Source organism: Neltuma alba, unplaced genomic scaffold (genome assembly GCF_004799145.2).
Source record: "Neltuma alba isolate B1F8T4 unplaced genomic scaffold, ASM479914v2 tig00011997_pilon, whole genome shotgun sequence".
Classification (NCBI taxonomy): domain Eukaryota; kingdom Viridiplantae; phylum Streptophyta; class Magnoliopsida; order Fabales; family Fabaceae; genus Neltuma; species Neltuma alba.
Genome location: NW_021636570.1, coordinates 212528 through 233402, shown reverse-complemented (window position 1 = coordinate 233402; position 20875 = coordinate 212528). Strand labels below are relative to the sequence as shown.

General features: G+C 36.7%; 1 protein-coding gene across 1 annotated transcript; it reads right to left on the bottom strand.

The window, feature by feature from the left end:
* Positions 1–4716: 4716 nt before the first annotated feature.
* On the bottom strand, positions 4717–8478 carry LOC114720768 (protein TRANSPORT INHIBITOR RESPONSE 1). Its single transcript, XM_028906463.1, has 3 exons — positions 7528–8478; positions 6063–6552; positions 4717–5954 (listed from the first exon to the last, which is right to left on the bottom strand). Exons 1-3 carry the CDS (start codon positions 7989–7991, stop codon positions 5157–5159), a joined length of 1752 nt encoding a protein of 583 aa, XP_028762296.1. The 5' UTR covers positions 7992–8478; the 3' UTR covers positions 4717–5156.
* Positions 8479–20875: the final 12397 nt, after the last annotated feature.

The window sequence follows — 20875 nt, the reverse complement described above, 5'->3', positions numbered from 1 at the left end:
TCATTTAATTCAATGAACCATCCCCACTCCATGCCCTGCCTCCGCTTCCATCAGACCGTACTTCCAAATTTGTTATCAACCTTGCTTTATTTCTTTCATCTTACTTTAGTGTATATACGTAAGTGTCTTTTTCTTCAAGTTTTCATGCACCAGAATACAATTTTCACGCACTAGAATACAATTTTCACGTTGAATTTTCTCTTCAGCTCACCGTTGTAAGGAAATGTGTAGCTTCTTGAAAATCTAAAGCGCATTTGAATTTAAAAGGGATAGTTTTGAAAAAATAATAATTTTTGGATATACTAAACGAGTAACTTCTATATAACATTTCTTCTAAATTCATCTATGGGTGGGTAAATTTTTCTCTTTATTGCCAGCATCGATCGGTGGGTAAATTAGAGTAACGTTTTCTGGCTGTGGTGAACCACATATGGTGGGCCAAGCTTTGTTCAATTTGAGAACAGTAATTGTGAAAATAGGCCCAGCCCATTCTTATTGGGCCTTGCTCATTTAAAGTTTAAGCAAATCCTCGGCCTATAATCTTTGGGCTCAGTTGACTTTGCCTGAGAGGGAAGGGGTTTTTTTTTAAAAAAAAAAAAGGAGCAGAAGCTCCAAGAAAAGATGAGTCCGCCGATACTTAGATTAGCCTGTAACTGAGTACAGAACAGAATGGACCAACTTTATCGATAGACCATTCAGGGGTTCAACTAGAGACCCAGCTATCGAGTTCAACAGTATGAATAACACCCTCTCACCCAAAAAAGAGGGGATTTGATTCCCTATCCTAGAATGAGGGTATTTAGGTTAACACCTAAAAATATAACGTAACTTTACTATGCCTAACATTGGTATCACGTAGAAGAAGTCATTCAAGCGCTTGACCCTTGACTTAAGTTTGAGCCCAAACCCCTGTCTAAAATTATTTTACCGAAAAAAAAACCTAGAGACACAGCTGAACATAAATCTTAATCTATTCAAGTGAAAAGTGTGTCCATTTCAGGAACTGTCTTTAGTCCTTGTTTTTCATCGTCCCGTTACTTTTATTCTTTCTGCTAAAACCGGGCACATATATTAAATATGTGGATCCAATATTGGAGCAGTTATTAAGAGAGCCATGCGCTCTTCAAACATGGTAAGATACTCCTCTGGTCCTTAATATAAGATCTTTTTAACTAATTTGACTAGATTAAGGAAGTTAGGTAAGTTAGTTAATTATAAGAAAAGTGACACATTTTTCCTAAAACACCATAATCATTTTTCTTAATACCCCCTCTCCCTCTTCTACTTAATTATAGTTGAGGGAGTGTCTATAAGGGTAATTTAGAGAAAATTAATAAATATGAGAAATGGGTCTTATATTTAGGACCAAAACCAACTCAAGAATTGGATCCTATATTAAGGACCGGAGGAGTACTATGTATTATGGCATATTGATTGCGAAGTATCATGTTATACTGAAATTATCACAATTTTCACTCGACAATAAAATAATCAGTTTCAACAGTGTCATATGTGTATCGAAGCTTATGCCATAACTAGTTTTAATTACCAAGCTCACGTTAAGCGAAAGTATAAACTGATGTTAAGATGGATTATCAGAACATGTCTGTACGCAAGAGCTGAAATTTAAATCATCACTACTGCTATTGCAGATTTGAGAAGCATAAGGTTGATTACCAGTTAACAGTTTGGGTTGGGAAGAAATCAGCAGCAAATCATCAAGGAAGCCTTTGGAATCTAAAAAGTTTACAATCTAGCTTGCACCAAAATGCGTGAAAGGCTACTGCTCTACGAGGCTAGTTCAGGCTTCACGCAGTAGGAACCAAAGTAAAATTATTTCCCAACAGCACTTTTAACCCTACTTTCATTTAGGCTCTAGAAGCAGCCCCTTTTTTTACTGTATGAACAGGGAAAGCAAAAAAGAGCAAGCATGATTGTTGGCAACAAACAAAAACAGAACAAAGCATGACCGAAAAAGTAACTCATAATAAAATGTTTATCAGCAACAGAGTTGAGAATAACTAACGACACAAGCAGAGGTTTGAGCAAGCAAAGATTCTTAGTTTCTTACATCTTAAAATCCCAGAAAAACCCAAGTGGTAAAAAGTGATCAAAGATCATTGCTAAGGGAAGCGACGCAGAGCCAAAAGATTTCGCCTTGGTGGAAGGACACAGATCATCAGAAGAATGAGAACTATGGCCATTGCAATGAGTAGTCCTTCAAGAACACTTGTTAGCCCATCACATAATTTTATGCACATCGTCTTCCCCATAGTTGAATGCTCTGCCGGTGCGTGAAGAAATGGAAGAAATCTCAACTTGCACAAATGTTCAGACTTCAGGATTAATATGCTTTTGAGGAAAAATTTCATTGGTGTCTGGCAAAAAAGAAAAAAAAAAATTCATTGGTCATTTAGTTTCAAGTCAAGTCCATCAATATAATTCCACCACCATTAGTCATGAAGTTTCCGAGTGGCAGCATACTTTTCCAACGTTGTCAACACTTATCTATCCGATGTTGACTGAGAGATACTAGAATATCACAAATTCACTATACTAACGGTTTATATGCGTCTCTTATTTAAGCTAACCACTTAAGTTAGAATGTTATGTGGTACAGGGTCACATTTTTCATCTTTTATATGAATTGTTTCTTTCCCATAATATCCCTATTTATCAAGATTTTTTGTATCTATATGCATTAAATTATAATAATTAAATAATAGGAATAATTAAAAAAATGTTACAGATCTCTATGTACTTATTAGATACAAAAAAACCATATTAATTACTTTTTCGTATTTTTACAAAGATTTTTATATTTAGGTTTGGACTGACTGAATGAGTATCCACGATAAAATCATGGAGCCCTTATTTAAATTCTAGTCCCAAGTGTAATCAAAAGTGACCCACTTGCTGATTTTTAAATGTTGAAAACTTAAAGCAGTGTAAAAGCAAGCCCAAATATTCCTATCACTAGGTGAAAGGAAGGGGGAAAAAAAATAAAAATACTTTGGCAAAAAAAAAACTAAAAATAAACGGCACACCAGACTTCCCTGAAATTTCCCAGCAAAAACGGTGGTTTTGAAACGCAAATTCCCTTCACATTCCTACAAATCAAATATAAAACTTGTCTTTTTTAAGTAACTGTGTCCCCACCAATGTAGATTCGTGCCCAATTTCTTGCGACTAGTCCATGGAGTCAACGATAAGTTTAGACATGTTCTGATACTGAGGATCAGCCGTGGAAGATTAGCAATCTCAAGTTTGAATGACTAATCTGAGGAAGAACAGTAAAGTGATATAGACACAGGAAAATGAAGTTGAAGTTTCATAGTATGGGATGATTCACTTGGCTGTGTGGGAGAGTGAGGGGGGGGGGGGAGAGGGCATGATAGGAATCATTGGGGTGTGGCATGCCATTATTGGAATTTCAGTGTCAGTAAAATGCAGATGCCAAATCCAAAGGGACTGTGGCAGTGTCATTGGGCTCGCTTTTGCAATAATCATAGAGAGAGCCATCAATTGGGGCACCGAAATATAATGATGAGAGGGAGGGAAGCAACAGTTGAAGGAAACGAGGAATGATGTGGAACAGTGAAAAATCAGGAGGAGGGAGTGATTAAAAAGGACCATAGTAATAAGGGAATATAAATGATGATGATCATGAACATGAAACGTGCGGCCATCATTCACCAATGAAGCCTCCCTCTTTTACTCCCCACTGCAGTAGTTTTTGACGCTGCCTTTTTCTTTATCCCTGAGCCCACTTGTCCAGTTTCAGAGAGAGAGAGAGAGAGAGAGAGATTTAGCAGTAGTAATTGAGAGGGATGGATGATTCAGGAAATAGGAGGAGGAGGAGGAGGGGCGGGTTACTTTGAGGGATCAGGTGGGAGAAAGAGCAAAAAGCCGGGACACCATCCAATGTTACCGAATCTATCACGTGGCTCACCAGTCGAGGCTCTCATATATCTCCCACGCCACCTTTTACTTCCCCACTTTTTTTAAATGCCATTGCCAGAAACTCACTTCCTGCAAGCAAGCTGCCTCTTTGTTCTTCGCCTTAAGTAACCTCTGATGCTCCCTGCCACGGATATTAGCGCTTTTTATATTCAGATCAGTTCCACAAATGAAGACTAGTTATGCAGGTTCTTCAAAACCATCTCTTCAAGTTCTCACATGCGCGTAACAAAGATTTTTACTGCATATCTGGCTTGAATGCTCTTATCAATTGGTTTAGTTAAGAAAGACAACTAGTATTCTAATAATGGGACGTTGCAGAACCCAACAAGTACCTCATTTTAAGCTAAAAATAGATAGCCTAGGAGGGAAAATGTTTTGCATAATCACTTATCATTAGCTCTCTAAACCCAGTCCAACTAATTTACCAACCACACCATTATCATCGCCCTTCAAAGTTCCCGCAAAACCACGTTGACCCCTGTCTTTTTAAGCCCTATTACCTCGTTTAGGTGGGCCTTCGACTCTGTTTTTTGTTCCTCATTTAGGGGTTCTCATCAAGCACAATAGGATTTGGAGTATCTACATGAGTTCCAACGAGAAAGCGGCTAAAGATGCCGATTCGGTCAACTGAAATGCAATATGCCAATATCACCTTTTTTTGGAGTACTGCAATTACCTCCCAGGCGGTAATGCAAATGATAAAAGCTCGTTCTTCTTGTTATTGCCAGCTACTACTCAGAAAGTCGGACAAGATAAAGTAATTATCAGACATCCAATGTATCAGAATTACAAAAAGTCTATCGCAACAGGGAATTAGATAACGAATTCTCATTATTTAATTGGTTAAGTTCAACAATGACATTGTCTTGACTCCGGAAAACATATCATGCATAATTTTTGCACAAGTCCGCAAAATATTACACTATGAAGAATTATAACAAGCTCTATCTCATGCATATAACAAGTTCGTCCGTTTTCCTTAATCGCTACTAGGTATTCAGCCTGTAAAATGAACGGCAATGGAGCTGAAGCTTGTGTACCTCTCCGTGGCCAGCTCAAACAGCGTCCATAACAGCAATTACACAAGAGCAGCATTCACTTGAGACCACCACATTAAGGCATGTACCTGAAATTCCCAACTCCAACACTTGAGGCATGTCAATTCCAAGGTTCGATAGGTACAATTCGTTTGATCATGAAAACCTTAATTGAGAATCATCTTCCATTGTCCACACAAAGTCAGGCATGTCCAATCTTGGCCCAGCAATCGTCCTGTATATATAGAGCTTCTCAACAGGACAACTCTCTGGCCTTGAATCTGGAGGTCCTCTCTCATCAATGACTTCAACATTAAGTCTGGGCATCTTCTGACCCAGCAGTTTACATGCTCCAAAACTCACCAAACACGAGGACATCCAAAGGGATCGCATTGTCTCCAGCTTCGCAGCATTGGCCAAAAGGGCCTTGTCACCAAATGGGCAGTCCCTGATCTCTAGCTTTCTAAGGTTATCACACCCAGAAAGTATATGATGGAGTCCCAAGTCACTCTCTCCAGCAAACGCCACAGAAAGCATCTCGAGCTTCTTCCCATAGGTACCAATGTAGTCAAACACACGATCAGTAAGAAGACCCGAAAGAGATAGACGCTGGAGATCCTTACAATGTTCAACAATAGCTCCAAAACCAGCATCCAGCGGTTGAAGGGTAAGGTAGTCAGGAGTTCGAGGCTCAATGATACACAGGCGAAACCGAGTCATATTGGGCCTGTTTCTAGCAATTGTAACTAGAGCAGCATTAGACATCTGCCGACAGAAATAAAGAACTGACTGGAGCTTTGGGCAGCCTTCGGACACAGAAACAAGCCCATGTTCTGTCAACGCTACATTTGGCTCTAACCCAAATGGGTCAGATGGAAAAACTCTGAGCTCTCTTAAATCCTTGCACGACGCAGCTAGGGCATCAAGGCCAGCATCTTCTATGTAATCCAGCACCTATAACAACAACCTTAGTTAGCATCAGAATTCACAGTAGGACTCTGGATGTCGCACCAGAGATGAAAACATATAACGAAAAGTAACATCATCTAAAATCAAGCATACCCATAACCGATGCAAATTACGGCATTGACTGACAAGCTTGATCAGATCAAGGCTTTGAATAGTTGCATAACTCAAGTTTAGTGATGTTAACCTAGAGCAGATAGGATAGATAGCTGGAAGGTAGGATGGGAGCACATCCCAGAAGCCAGACAAACTCCTCAATTGCTTACACCCAGATAATGCTCCTGCTAAGTTTAAGACCTCAGGTCGAATGTCAGACGAGTAGGCTCCTGTACCTAACTCAATTAGCTGAGGAGCCCGGCCAAGTAGGTTGGCTAGCCTATCAAGGGGCACGGCACGGTTGAGACGAAGAGTCTGCAGGTTGGGACACCTGCCGACCAGGCGCTCAAGTGCAGAGAAGCTCACCTCAGAACCTAAGCAAGAAATGTTGAGAGAAACTAATGACGTACACGAATCAGGAAAATGACTCAGCCAATGCCCATTAAGGTCGTCCACTTCACTCTCCCGCAAGTCCAACTCTCTCAAATTCCTGCAATATATTATTAGCATGAGAGGATGTATCAGTGACAATGGCAAGACACTTTCTACAAACAAACTAGCCCGTCTGAATCAAGGATGCATTAAACAAACTGAGCCATACCATGCCAAAATATTTAAGTATTCATTTTATATGCATGACTTGTTTCAAATTAACTGTCGGACGTCAACTACCCAAATTTGAAAAGTCCACGAATATGTCAAACCCACAACCAAGGAAAAACAAACAACTGCAATCATGATTACAATACGAATCCTTAAATCATGTGGCTGCCGGATCAACTCCAATACCCCCTTTCCAGGTGCCCCACCATCCTCCCTCCCTCCCTCAAATACAAGTGTAATAGGAAATTAGAAGAACAAAACTAGTAAGCGTGCGTTTCACCCGGATTCGACTTTACCTTAATAAACGACCGGACAACCGGAGTAAACTACAGCCTAAAACTCCCAAATATTTGGAAATTTTGAAGAGGTAGCTCCAAAGTTAATACTAAGAATTCTTGACAAAAGAGGAGTAGTATCTGTGATAACTAGAGGGGGGGAGCTTGATGCAATGTTATCAGAATAGCATTAAGCTGAGACAACGCATAACGAGAAGAAGTTTGTCACAAAAACTATAGTTAACCAATATAACAACTGATCAAAGATCATAAGAAGATATAGTACAGATTAGACCTTCTGCAGACAGTATCAAATGTTCCCCTAGAACGAAGTACTACAAGCCTACCGACAGAATGTACCATCAGGCCATATATTTAAAGCATCATAGCGCTATAATGTTGTCGAAAGCTTGAAACTTCAGCCAAGTGTAACCATCCAGCCATAGAAAAGATCCGAACTTTGCGATCTTCTATGGAGCAAGAAAATGTTCGGAACCTAAATTCTCTCCCTCTCATGCTCACTCCGACCAAAAGCAAAGCCCAGACAAAATTCATGGAAAATGAGAGAGAAGTGAGGATGAAAAGACCTGCAATTGGCAGCAACTGCGGCAAGTCCATCGGTACTAAAACCCTCGCAGGAGGACAGCACGAGGACTTTGAAGTTCTTAAAGGATTTAGCGATCAACTCCAAGCTCTCATTTGTTATGACCATTCTCTTGAGTCGGATCTCCTCAAGCCGCGGGTAGGCCTCCGCCATAGCCGCGATCCAAGGACACACAGAGCCACCCCAACCCTCCGGCACCAAATTGAAGTCAGCAAAGTGAGGTTTCCCTTTGAGGGAAATGGATCTCATCTCCGGGAACCGTTTGATCACCATCGCAGGGCTAACAGCATAGCAGTTCCCGATGAAAACTCTCTTCCGACAGCACCGTTCGATCTCGTACCATGATTTGCACACCAACGAGATCACGTTACGGTCCCTATCCGACTGAATAAATGAGAAAACATGCTCGAGGACCTCCTCAGGGAACGAGTACGCCATTCTTTGCATTGCGAAGCGGCTCAGAGAATTCCCAAGGAATCAAAGATGTCGTTTAGCAAAATGAATACCTTGCCGGCACAAACAGGACAAGCTCCTCAGGTAGAAGCAACAGGGCGGAACCGTTAGATCTGAAGCGCCATTGACAAGTTCGCGGCTGCCGGAGAGAGAGTGCGCGAGGGTGTGTATGTTGGGGAGAGTGATGGGGAGAGAGAGGATAAGGATTTTAAGTTGTGACCAATAAGGTTAGAAATTAACTAAGGTTAAATAGGAAGGGGAGGTTCGCAAGAGAAAGTGACGAGCAATCACGGCAGCGACACGTGGTGGAGAGTTAACAAGAACCGTCGGATGGGCGGGGTGAGAAGCTGATGTTATCCGTTTGAGGGCCACGGAAGAGGAGCCGCAGAAAACGGGTGTACGTAAAGAGGAAAGAGCGACGGCTGATGAGGGAAGGGCCGGGGACCAAAATGGATGTCATTCACGATATTTTGAATGTATCGCGAGTCATGGAGGAGACCGACAGGATTATCGCTGGACGGGAAGGAAGGGGGGGTTGTGATAAAGTGTTATGATGTGCAGCGAGATGAGTGTGGAACGGGAATCTCATGATTTGTGGTGCACGGCTGGATCTGAGAGGTGGGATAGGATACGGTAGGGACCACCAGTGACGGATCATATTAAAGCCAGCTTAGCTAAAAAAAATAGTTAAGCCACGGAGGTTAGATACATGAGGGGGGAGAGGGAATGATACCAAGTGGGCGAGCGCTGGAAATCATGACATCATGACCGTCCAATCATGGATCACCATTTAATTCTCCCACTCAGGCACTCAGCCCCCTCTCTCTCTCATGCCCATGGCTGCCGTCGCTGTGCGTTTACCCGTCAAACAACATCTTTTTCCCCGCAGATTTATTACAGAGAGAGAAGCTAATTTATTTTCAAGTACAGAAATGATTTTTCACTACCACTGTCCCATTTTGTTCAAATATCTGAGCATAATTGAGTATCTAATCTGCAATTTTACGTAATCATCAGTCACATGGGCAACACTGAAAATAGTGCACCCCATATTATACAACTCAGGCATGTCATCAGATTATAATTATGTGGCAATATAATAGTGCACCCCAAAAAAAAAAAAAAGTAACCCATGAATTCCAATTTTTAATATATAAAAAACTGGTGGGGTTATATTCTCCTACATCATCACTCCTTCATTCTGTCTTTAGACGGGGGAAGGGATAAGGCACGTTACGTGTGCTGATCGAGTTAAATAGTCCAATCAGGTAAACAAGCATATGTGTTGATGAAGCGATTGGTGATTTGAATGGTAGGGTTCGTTAATTAGGAATATTTTATTTTTAACTTTAAACGCAGCATCGGGCTCACCAAACAGATGAAAGGTTGGGGGTTAAGTGGAGAAATGGCTGAAAAGTGCTGGGATTAGAACGACTTTTGGTAACTTGCGGTAACAAGTCAATGAGAGCACAAGTTTAACAAGGCAAGTATCCATTTACTTTAATCTCCTAATTATTATTAATAATAGAGAATATATTCAGTCGTATTCTCGTGCCTGTCAATGATGTGGTGAATCCCATCATAGCAAGTTATCTATCTATCTATCTATTAATGAAAACCAAACAAGTCAAACTAGCAGATCATCGTGTGTAGAACGCAATTTGGAATAATAAAGGTTGGGAGGAAGAGTAAAGAGAGCGACTGGATATTCACTATTGTGGGATTAAACCTGAGGAGTCAGATGGATCATGTGGGGAGGAACCAAAGATCAAGGGGGAAAAAAACGTGAGGTGGCAATTTTGACTACAAAGGGAGATGGAAAATACTATTTTAGTCCAAGAGAAATAAAATTTTTTTTATCTCATTTATAAATTATATTATTAAAATTTTCACGCATTATTTTACTTTTTATTTATCATTATATAAAATTTTATTTTTTGAAGAATATGCATGCGTAAAATAAAATAAAATTAAAATTATTAAATTTTGAGAAAAAATAATAAAATTTATTTATTTTGTTCTAATAAAATAGAGTGGAAGTGTGTGTGAATTTAAATTATTAAATAATAATTTGGGGAGGAATTGATTTTAAAGTACAAAGAGTTGCACGTTGCATCACAATCATCGTCTCTCTCTCACGCAGACATACACAAACTGCGTACGGTCACATGGTAAACAATGGCTTCTAATTCACTAACACGACACTGCCCCGAATAAAAACCTGAAGCCAGTGGCAAATTCTCTTCTTTTTTTTTTGAGTTATCGGTTTTCCTCAAATGGTTTAAAAAAAAAATTGGTTTCGAGAGAAAGAGGGGTGGAAGGAGGGGTAAAATTATTGGGGGGAAGAGGAAATGACGGAAATGGGGCTGGTGATTGGGCGGGATTGCAATAATAAAAGAGAAAGGAGGGCACAAGGGTGTCAGAGGATGAAAACGACGTGGTATTATGTGGTTCCTATCACTGCCTGGGCATGGATTCCATAGGGCTGTCTCCTTTTCTCCCAAAAGCTGACCTCCTGAGCTGGCCTTTGCCTCCCTTCCCTCCTCCAGATCAATGGTTCTGATTTTCTTTTGCTCGCCACACAACCCCCCCCCCCATTCAAATGCCTCGGGTCTCTCTTCCGGGTCTTTTTTCTTTTTCTCGCTTCATTATTTTTTAAAATATTTTTATTCTTGATTTTACAAAAAGGAAAATTACATCTGAGGATCTTCTAAAGTATTAAATACCGTCAGCTGATCGACAGCCTTAGATTTTGGGAATTAAAAAAAGGACAAAATCCTAGTTAATTAACTCTCAAAAATTTAATTTTTTAATTGTAATTAATATTGTTAGAAGGTCTAAAATGTCATTTGCACCTGATTTTATATAAACTTCAAATTGATTATAAATTTTTTTTATGGCATCAAATTCAAGTATTGTTCGAAGACATTCTTCATATTTATACAGAGTCCAGCTTGAGATGATATGTTGAAAGGGTTAAGTAGCCAAAACTTGTTGCATCAAATCAACGCTGATATAACGAATTTATTTTAAATGAAATGTCATTCATATGAATTCTAAAACCCTAATTGTCTGAATTAAGATATTTCAATTGTCAGCTGATTTATTTGTCATTCTTCCTTCTCAGTATGTCAAGAGGAACTAGGTAAGAAAAACTATCAAATTAAAATAATTGGTAAGGAAATTTGATGTTAAGATGTTAATTATTTATTATTTAACCAAAACAGCCTTTGAAGAAAGAAATGTACCACCACATGTTTTAAATTACACCACAAAATAAATCTTATTACATTATAAACTGAATTTTGTATTTAGAACCGGGGGAAGTATTTGAGTATTTTATGAAAATTAAGACACTGAATTAAAAGAATAATTAAAGAATAAAATGACATCAAATGATAAAATTGCAATGAAGTTTAAAAAAAGGCAGCCTTGACAAAAATAGTTATGGAGCATATTTCAACCTAAAACGGTAATAGCTGATAAATCTTGTTCCCTGTGAATATGAATAAAATAAGGATTTGGGGGGGGGGGGGGGAAGCAGAGCTGGGATGCACGTAAAAGAGGATTGGAAAAATAGAAAGATGACGAAGACATAAAAGAGGGGAATTAATGAGAAGAGGATTAGAGTATGAAGCCCACGCATGGTTCCCCCGGGAATCTCTCTGCCTCCATCGACTCCCAAATTGACTTCAACTTTTATTTGTAATTTTTGTTGTTTAAGGAACCACAACCGCCCCCCAATACCTGCACGCCAATACAAAAATCCCCCCCGCATTTAATTATGTGATTAAATAAATCAGTATTAACAACTGTGAGCTCCTGACAATATTTAAAAAGCCGGGGTCGTTGAATTTGAATGGTACGAAATTGAATTAAGAAATAAAAAAGGGGGAATGAGGTGGCGGGAGGGAGATCGGGTACACGTGAAGGCGCATATCCAGAGCAGCGAGGGTTGGATCCCTTGGGAGATGGAGCGCAACGCGTGCCGCCTCGCTTGCTGACCCTTCCTTGTTCCCTTCCCCCCTCTCACCTCTCAGCCTTCAGGCCATCGCATACCGTTCCCGTCCCCCAAATTTTTTTTCCAAAGAAGAATACTATTTTGAAAAAAAAAATAATAAAATACTCTCAAAATTACTAATAACAAATTAGGATGGGTAAATTTTAAAATCTCAATTCAGACTCCAAAGTACCATTTTGGAATTTTCAAATTTTGTAAAATGATAACATTGTCCTTACTGTCAGTGACTACTTCCATATAACTATTGACTATTTATTTTTAACTATGAAACTTTTGTTTTAAAGTCAATGAATATTTTTATATAACTATTGACTACACAAGAGTAGTAAATCGCATTACTGGAGTAGTCATAGCTTAACAAGAATAGTCATCAGAAATTAAAAATAAATGTAGTCAATAACTAAAAAGAGTAGTGAATACATAAGCAAGAGTAGTCATCAGAATTAAAAATAAATGTAGTCAATAAATAAAAAAGAGTAGTGAATACATAAGCAAGCAAGTAGTCATCAGAATTTAAAAATAAATGTAGTCAATAGCTAAAAAAAGAGTAGTCAATACATAAGAAATAGTACTCACTAGAGCACCCTGACCAGTCACTGGAGTTCCGGTAAACGTGTTATCAAAGTTCAAAAATAAATGTAGTCAATAGCTAAAAAATAGTAGTCAATATATAAGAAAGAGTAGTCATCGGAACTCCGGTAACCGGTCGCCGGAACTCCAGTGATTGGTCGCTGGCATCGGAGCTCCGGCGGCCGGAATTGCTAATGTGGCAGTATTTAAAAAAAAAGCAAATGGCATTTGTGTAATTTTACAACATTTCAAAATTCCAAAATGATAGCTGGGGTCTGAATTGAGATTTTGAAATTTACCTATCCTAATTTGTCATTTAGTAATTTTGAGGGTATTTTACTCTCTTTTTCCCTACTATTTTCATTCTTTAATTTTCTGCCTTGTTTTCTTTTTTTCACTTGATCAAAGGTTTTGCCTTTCACGGCTTTAATACAAGGATTTTTGTATTTCTCAACAAATATGTTTTAAAGATTCAAACTTATATTCTCTTTTTAATTAAAGTGAGCCTATTTACCACCTCAACAACAGTTGATTCTTCAGTTTTATAAAAACAAAATTACTTGTCACTCTTTCATTTTTATTTTTATTTTTGCCGTGAAACTATCTTTTCACTCTGTTAATTCTAAGACTATTAGTTTGATAAATGAAAAATATTGAAGTGGAAATATTGTCAAATATTAACTTAACTCTTTTGAAAGTAACAATGGTAGGTGTAAAAACAACTTATTATTTGACACTAATGATATCAGGATTGGATGACTGAAAATATATTTTATAAAATTAGAATACCAAATTAAAATATTACTGTTATAGAAAATTAGAGGCATGTGATGTATTTTACCTTTTTTTTCACAGACATTCTTGTTCATGGTTGCAAATTGGATTTTAATACGTGTGCAGTCACTATAAGATGTTTGATCTCGTGAAGATCATGAAATGAGTGCTAGTTATTGGTTAATTTTCAGGCTTTAATTGTTAGTTGTAGGGGATCACATAGTTAGTTAAGGTTCAACATATTAGCTTTTCCCTCCTATGTTCCATTGAGAGGAAAAACTTATACACGTGTCATGTTCATAGAAAATCAAACCCCACAACTTTAGATATTTGCTTGATGTTATTGGGCTTCCTACCCAACATACCAGAGTTTCTTTATGGCGCGTCAGTATTAGTAATTACTGTTTGAATTTGTGATATGAATAGTGGTTTCTATGTTGGGGAAAAAAAGAGAAAAAGAATAGCGTTATTTATAATTGTATTTTATTGTTTTTCTTGTTATACAAGCTGCAAGTCTTCCGTTCCGTGGGCTCTGATAAATCATATGATCACATGAACGAATTAAGGGGGGCAATATTTAAATTATAGCCACCAACAATTTTATTGATTTGCTTATATCTTAAAAACACAGTTTATACGTTTTTGTCCGCATCCTAAAAGTTAATTCCTTATCCCTATCTGCGCCCCAAAAAGATTATTTGCACTACTGCATATATATTATGAAGAAGCTGCACTACTCGTGGCTTGTAAAAATTGTAACTTCTATAAATATATTAAATTAAATAATTATATATTTATAGAATATATATCTCTCATTTTTATTTGTTTTTTGCAGCGATAACACTGTGGCAACCCCCCTTTTGTCCTTAACAATTACACGCAGTTTTCGTTAAATTGCATTGCAGTGTCAGTAGTACTCCTCCCGATCCTTAATATAAAATATATTTAACTAATTTATTAAATTAAGAAAGTTATATAAGTTGGTTAATTATAAAAAATGACATGTTTCTTCTAAAATATCATAATTATCTTCCTTAAATCCTCTCCCCCCTTCTACTTGATTATGGTTAAGGAAAATATCCATAGAGATAATTTAGAAAATTGATAATATGATAGATAGGTATTATATTTAAAACCAAAATCAACTCAATAACTATTCCTATATGAAGGTGTTAAGGATCGGAAAGAGTATATGAGGACAAAAATAACACTCAGTTCATGCATAAAATAAAAAGAGCTAAGGGCGATTGAAGTTAAAATTAATGCGAGTAATAAAACTCAAAACGATCAAAAGGACAACTTTTCACGTGGGAGTTTCATGCCACTGAGGTAGGTTTATGAGTTTTTCCTAACCACTAAATTTCAGGACGCACCGAACCCAACTTATTAGTCCAATTCTACTAAAGAAAATAATAAAAAAACACTTGCAACCATAGTTCATTAATTATTATTAAAATATATTTCAATAATACATCATTTTCGTACGACAAGCTACTTAATTAATTACACGCGTAAATGATTAGTACGATTTTATTAGCTAACTTGGTCAAATAGTCATTATCTCTTATTGCCCATAAAAATCATAAAAGAAAAAGAAAGACAGCCCCACCACCTATAGTGTTTGTTTTGTTCCATTCGTGACTGGATATGACAGCTATTGTAACATCCTAGTTTTTATATATCTAATATTTAAACAAATTTTTATAGAATAGGTAGAGGTTAAATATACATATATGTAATTAAAATAATTCTGATTTTATGTGTGTGTGTTAGTGTATGAGAAAATGAATAAAATAGCGATGTCAAGAAGTCCCACATTGATTAAATGATATGAAGTAGATAAAATAGCAATGTTAAGAAGTCCCACATCGACTAATCTTTAGAGTGAAGGAGTTTGAGGAGCCTATATATAGGAGATAGTGAGTGGAGCTTGAAGTGAGAAAATAATTTTCGCACATATCTGAGGTAGTCTTAGAAAAGTGCTAGTTTTGAGTTTATTAACCGTTGGATCGGACTGAAATTTGGTCAGCCCATTTGGAGACATCCAAATCGTTAATTTCAACGGTTGGATCATCATTTTGATCTCCGAGTTGCAAGTTATTAGGTACGTTTTTAACTTATATCTTTTGGATTTAGCATATAGAGTCTGAATAGTAAATTAGTGTTTTAAAGTTCAGTCGCCGTTAGATTGAGCTATAATTTGGAGGATAGTATCATGATAGATAGGAAATTAAATTCAACGGTTAGATTAAGGGTTTAACTTCTGTAGTGAGAATAACCTGGTTCGTACTAAGTCTATTTGTCTAAATCCTTCGGAGATGGAATATAAGTTATAAATTTATAGTTTGTCTATTTGCATTATGAATTTGATGATTCTAATAATATAATCTAATAATTAAAGGATATTTAAGTAAGGAAAATTTAGGAATCGAGTCTAAATCATATATATATGTTCTCATTCCAAACCTTAGAGAAATGTCTTTTAGGCTAGAGTTCTGAGTAAAATTAAAGGTTTTAGAGGAGGAGTAGAGGCTAGAATTTTGTGAGTAGCCTACTCTAATACTATAGAGATAATATTTTAATTTTGTTTGTAGATATAAACTCTATTGTGGCATTTTCGAGGTTGGACTCTGGTTGTAGTTGACTGTTAGCTAGGAGACCAGGTAACTAAATTTCTATCTGTTGCATGCTCTAGTATGAAGTTGGTGAGCGGCTTTATAACTAATTCTATAAAAGTATATTATGTTTTGTATGAACTGTCTTGTGGGATGCTATATTTAAAAAGGATTGACATAGTTTGTATTGTAAGAAATTGGTGATCATGATTATGATGTGCTATTATGAAATTCTGTTGATTATGCATATAAATATGTCATTTTGAACCCTGTGCATCTATTTTGGGTGGGGAAAGGAGGTAATTGGAGTTATTGAGATTCATATACTTGCCACGTGGTATTAGCCTCCATACGGAGCTCTATGGTTGGCTGCTATTATTGTCCCACTAGTTCTTCGAGGGACTGCGACACCCCACTAGTTCTTCGAGGGGGGACCCATGGTCCACCGAGTGCTCTGTGGTCTTTGGCCGGTCCACATCATTCGTGTGGTGAGCTTGTCAGAGTTGCCAGTCAAATGGAAAGAACTTAGCCCATGGGTCCAGTCGGCGGAAATAAGGAGGATATAAGGATGGATTTGGGTTCAGGAATTGCATATGACATGAGATATTCATTGATATTTATATCTTTTAAATAAATGACAAGTGTGTTATCTCTTTTGAAATGATAAATTGTATGAGAGTGGTGGAAATATTTGTCTTATATGATTATTGTGAGTTTAAATGTTAAATAAATGTTTATCAATTATTATTAACTCTGTGTATCCCACCTGACACCTCGCTAGCCCATGCTAGGGTGTGTGATAGGTAGGGATTTAGTTACTGAGACGTTGTCTCATCCCTATTGTTTAACATTTTTCAGGTGAAAGCTTTAAAGGAGGGACGTCAGGGAAGGCTCAGGAGGAGTAAAGCTACATTAGCAACTTGTAGCGTCTCCTCGGTTTATGAGCTATGTTGTATCCTGTATATTGCCACCTTAGGATAAATTGTTTTAATTGATTCATGCATTATTATTTCTTATGTCCTTTGAGTGTACTATTGTGGTATGTGTGCTGATAGGCGGCCAGAGGCCTAGGATCGCATATTCGCATGTGATTTGCTTATAAATTTATTATAAAGTATGAATTAAGATTTAATTCTTAACATTTTGATTTATGAGCTATATTATATGTTGTATTATAACTATATTAGATAAGATTAATCCTTTCTTATATAGTTTGTATTTGAATAGGTTAAGAAAAATTCTTTTATCCGTGATAGGATGTATGATTGGGTGCTGCTCTTTTCTATCACGGATAACAATATTATATAATTAGTTAATGTAGATGATTGTGATATAATTTGAGTTTGTATTAGCATAGTTTGGTTATAAAATGTTATTTCTTAAAGTTACCATGAAAAAGTTAAGTTTATCTGTTTATTTAGGGTGGTTGTTTCAGCTATGAATCAATGTTTCCTCTCAATTTAGCAACTGTACATGATATTGAATCGAGGCTATAATTTTAATTAATTTATGACGAATATTATCCTTTTAAGTAGGTCATGGAGAGAATATATCAATATGGAATGTTGCATGATTTAGTTAGCTTATTTTTATAACTGAACAAATTAATTGAATTATTAAGCCGCTGATATTCAATGTAATGATGGATGGATGAAGTATTAATTGAGAGTTCCTTTTTACTCCAATAATTACCCTTAATTTGGGACCTAAAATTTTTGTAGTAAAAAAATCTCGGTTTTATAACAGCCAGCGTAATTTAATTAAATAAAAAATTAACCCAACTCCAAATTGAGTTCTTGGGGGTTCTGCTCATCTAGCTAGTTCAATTCATCAAGGGTAGATCATCATCCAATAGTCAACTCTGATTAAGAAGAACGATAATGAAGATCCTTAACTGTCATTATCTCAAAATTACTAATCAAGTTTAAAATTAGGTTTGCAACTTTTTTGGTGGAAAAGTGGTTGACCTTAAAAGAAATTGCATATGCAAGTTGTTTGGGCGGTAAGTGTTCTAGGCTTCTTAATCTCCGCTAAAACGCGTGTAGAAAAAGAAAAACCTATGTCTATGTGCGAGTCCTCTTTTTGATATATAATTAAATGCGCAAATAAAAGACACTTTAGGGAGAGAATTTAATTTAGAGATCAATTTCCAGGGAGGGTTGCACGAAAGCTCTAATATTCATGTGGTGTAATTAGAAAAACAATATGCATACAGATAAAGGGAAGGAGGAGTAGAGGCAATTAAGCAAAGGGAATTGTATGTATGTGGAGGCTAAAGTGGCAGGTAAGGGTGGAAACAGGCCAGGCTTGGCCAGGCTTTACTCTTAACAGGCCAGGCCTGTTTGTAGCTATAGGCCTGAGCCTGGCCTGTGGCCTATTACAGGCTTATTTTTCAGCCTGAGCCTGGCCTGTATAAGGGCTTGGCCTGGCCTGAAGCCTGTTAAAAGCCTGTTTTTTAAAAAATTCAAATTATATTATTTTTTTAGAAAAAAGCTAAAATAAAAAAAGTATACATAATAATTAATTTTTTTAGTTTTGTCTTTATTTAAATTTAGTATCATATGTACTGTTTTAAATCTTAATTACAATTTATAAGGATATTATTGAAAACTAATTCGAATTATATGTTAAAATTTGGGACAAAACTATGTTTAAGTACCAAAAAAAATTAAGACAGATAAAAAAAAAAACTATTAATTTTACAATGAATAAAGAGAGTATCATGATTTAATTAATATAATACATAAGTTAATTAATCTATCATTCTTGGAACAAAAATTTTCTTTCCTATTTTATTTATTTTTAAGATTTAAGATCATATTATTTATTGATATTTTTATTTTAAATTATATTTTTATCTTTACTTGTCAACTAAACTTCAAAATCTAAGGAAGAACTAAGCTATTAACTATATATTAAAATTAAAAAATAAATTAAAAGTACACATTAACAATACCATTAACTAATTTTTTATATATTATAATTATAAGTTTCTAACAGGCTCAGGCCGGCCTAACAGGCTTAACAGGCATTTTAAAGAGCCTAAGCCTGGCCTATTAACTTAAACAGGCCTGAGCCTGTCTCTTTTGGAAAACAGGCCAGGCCAGACCAGGCCAAGTACAGGCCAGGCTGTAGGCCCTTGACAGGCCGCCTGGCCTGTTTCCACTCCTAGTGGCAGGTAAGGCAATTTGAGGAAAACGACGTTGGTCGGAGGGGAGGGCATACGCATGAGCCATGAGGTGGACGTAATTGGAGGCTAATAATTTCCGTCTTCTAATGAAAGTGCAACCAATCACACAAATTAACGGCACGTGACAGAAAGCTTCCTTTGTTTATCATGTTCTTTTTTTTTGGGGGGAGGGGTCAGCTCGGCCTTTCATTAGCCCAAGCGTCCCTTCATTCCTCACCTCTCCTTCCTTTTTTTTATTTTTTTAATTTTTTTTGGGGGTAGGCCATTCCTTTTCCTTTTCTGTCAATGAGTTGAGCACGGGTAATACCCAGTATTCAACAAATGCATCCAGGATGTGCCAAAAAGAAAAAAGGGCATCCAGGATGACAACTGAGTATTACGTGGCAATCAAGATGGCATTATATATATATATATATTACAGCCACGTGGCATTTACAGTCAACAATGTGATGTCCATGTCATTCTTTTTTTTTTTTGGGGGTCAGCCCGGCCTTTCATTAGCCCAAGCGCCCCTTCATTCCTCACCTCTCCTTCCTTTTTTTTTTTTTTTGGGTTGGCCATTCCTTTTTCCTTTTCTGTCAATGAGTTGAGCACGGGTGATACCCAGTATTCAACAAAGGCATCCAGGACGACAACTAAGTATTACGTGGCAATCAAGACGGCATCATATGTATATTACAGCCACGTGGCATTTACAGTCAACAATGTGATGTCCATGGCATCAAGAAAAGTCCGAACAAACTCAAGATCTCCTCTTCATGATATGTAACATATTAAGGGGACGGAAACCTAATAAAGGCTACGAGATTTAAGGAATACATGTAGGAGATAACATTTGGTTTCAATTTGCCACATTAAAAAGCTTATAATGTTCATATACATGTCGAGTTTGGTTATAAAAAAAAAAGTGTCGAGGGTATAAATGGAAGCTTTCCATCTATATGCGTATATATGTGTGCGTGTGCATGTTTTTACGTACAGTCCACGTGAAAAAATGGGGCATGTAACAAAATAAAAAGATCTATGGAGTTAGTACACCATAAGCATGGAAGAAGATTTATGACGTGTTATGTCAAACAAAAAATCTATAATTGATGTCCAATATTTATTTTGAGTATTCTTCTACATATTTATTTTTATTTTTTAATAGGTGTTTTAGGTTTCGATAGATTATGCCCATACGTAGCACTCGATGTATGAATCTTCCATTATCTGTTGAGAGTTGCCCTAAACGAGATTTTCAAACTCGTTGCGTGGTCACTATATTTTCCTCCTTTATCAATTTTGATATTTTAATACGTATTATTATATGGAATAACTATCTTTTTAATTAACTGTGCTATATATATATATATACACACACACTTTGTTTTTCTCATACATGTTGCGTCTAGCTGCATTTTTTTACATTAGACCAAGACCATCTTTCGTTTCACTTTTTCAAATCTTTAAAAAAGTTTTTTTAAAAAAAACCTCTTGTTATCACCATTTTATTACGGTACCCATGTTGTATATGGAATTAGTGTATACATATTGATGCTTTTTTAATTATATTAAAGGGGATTGAACATTGAACTTTTACTGTGTATCATGTCATAACTCTCTTATCATGATTCGTGACATTAGGTGGCATAGACTCGTAGTGGGAGTTTCTGTTGTATAATAAGATCTTATAGAAGAGAGTTACGATTTTTTTTTTAAAAATCAT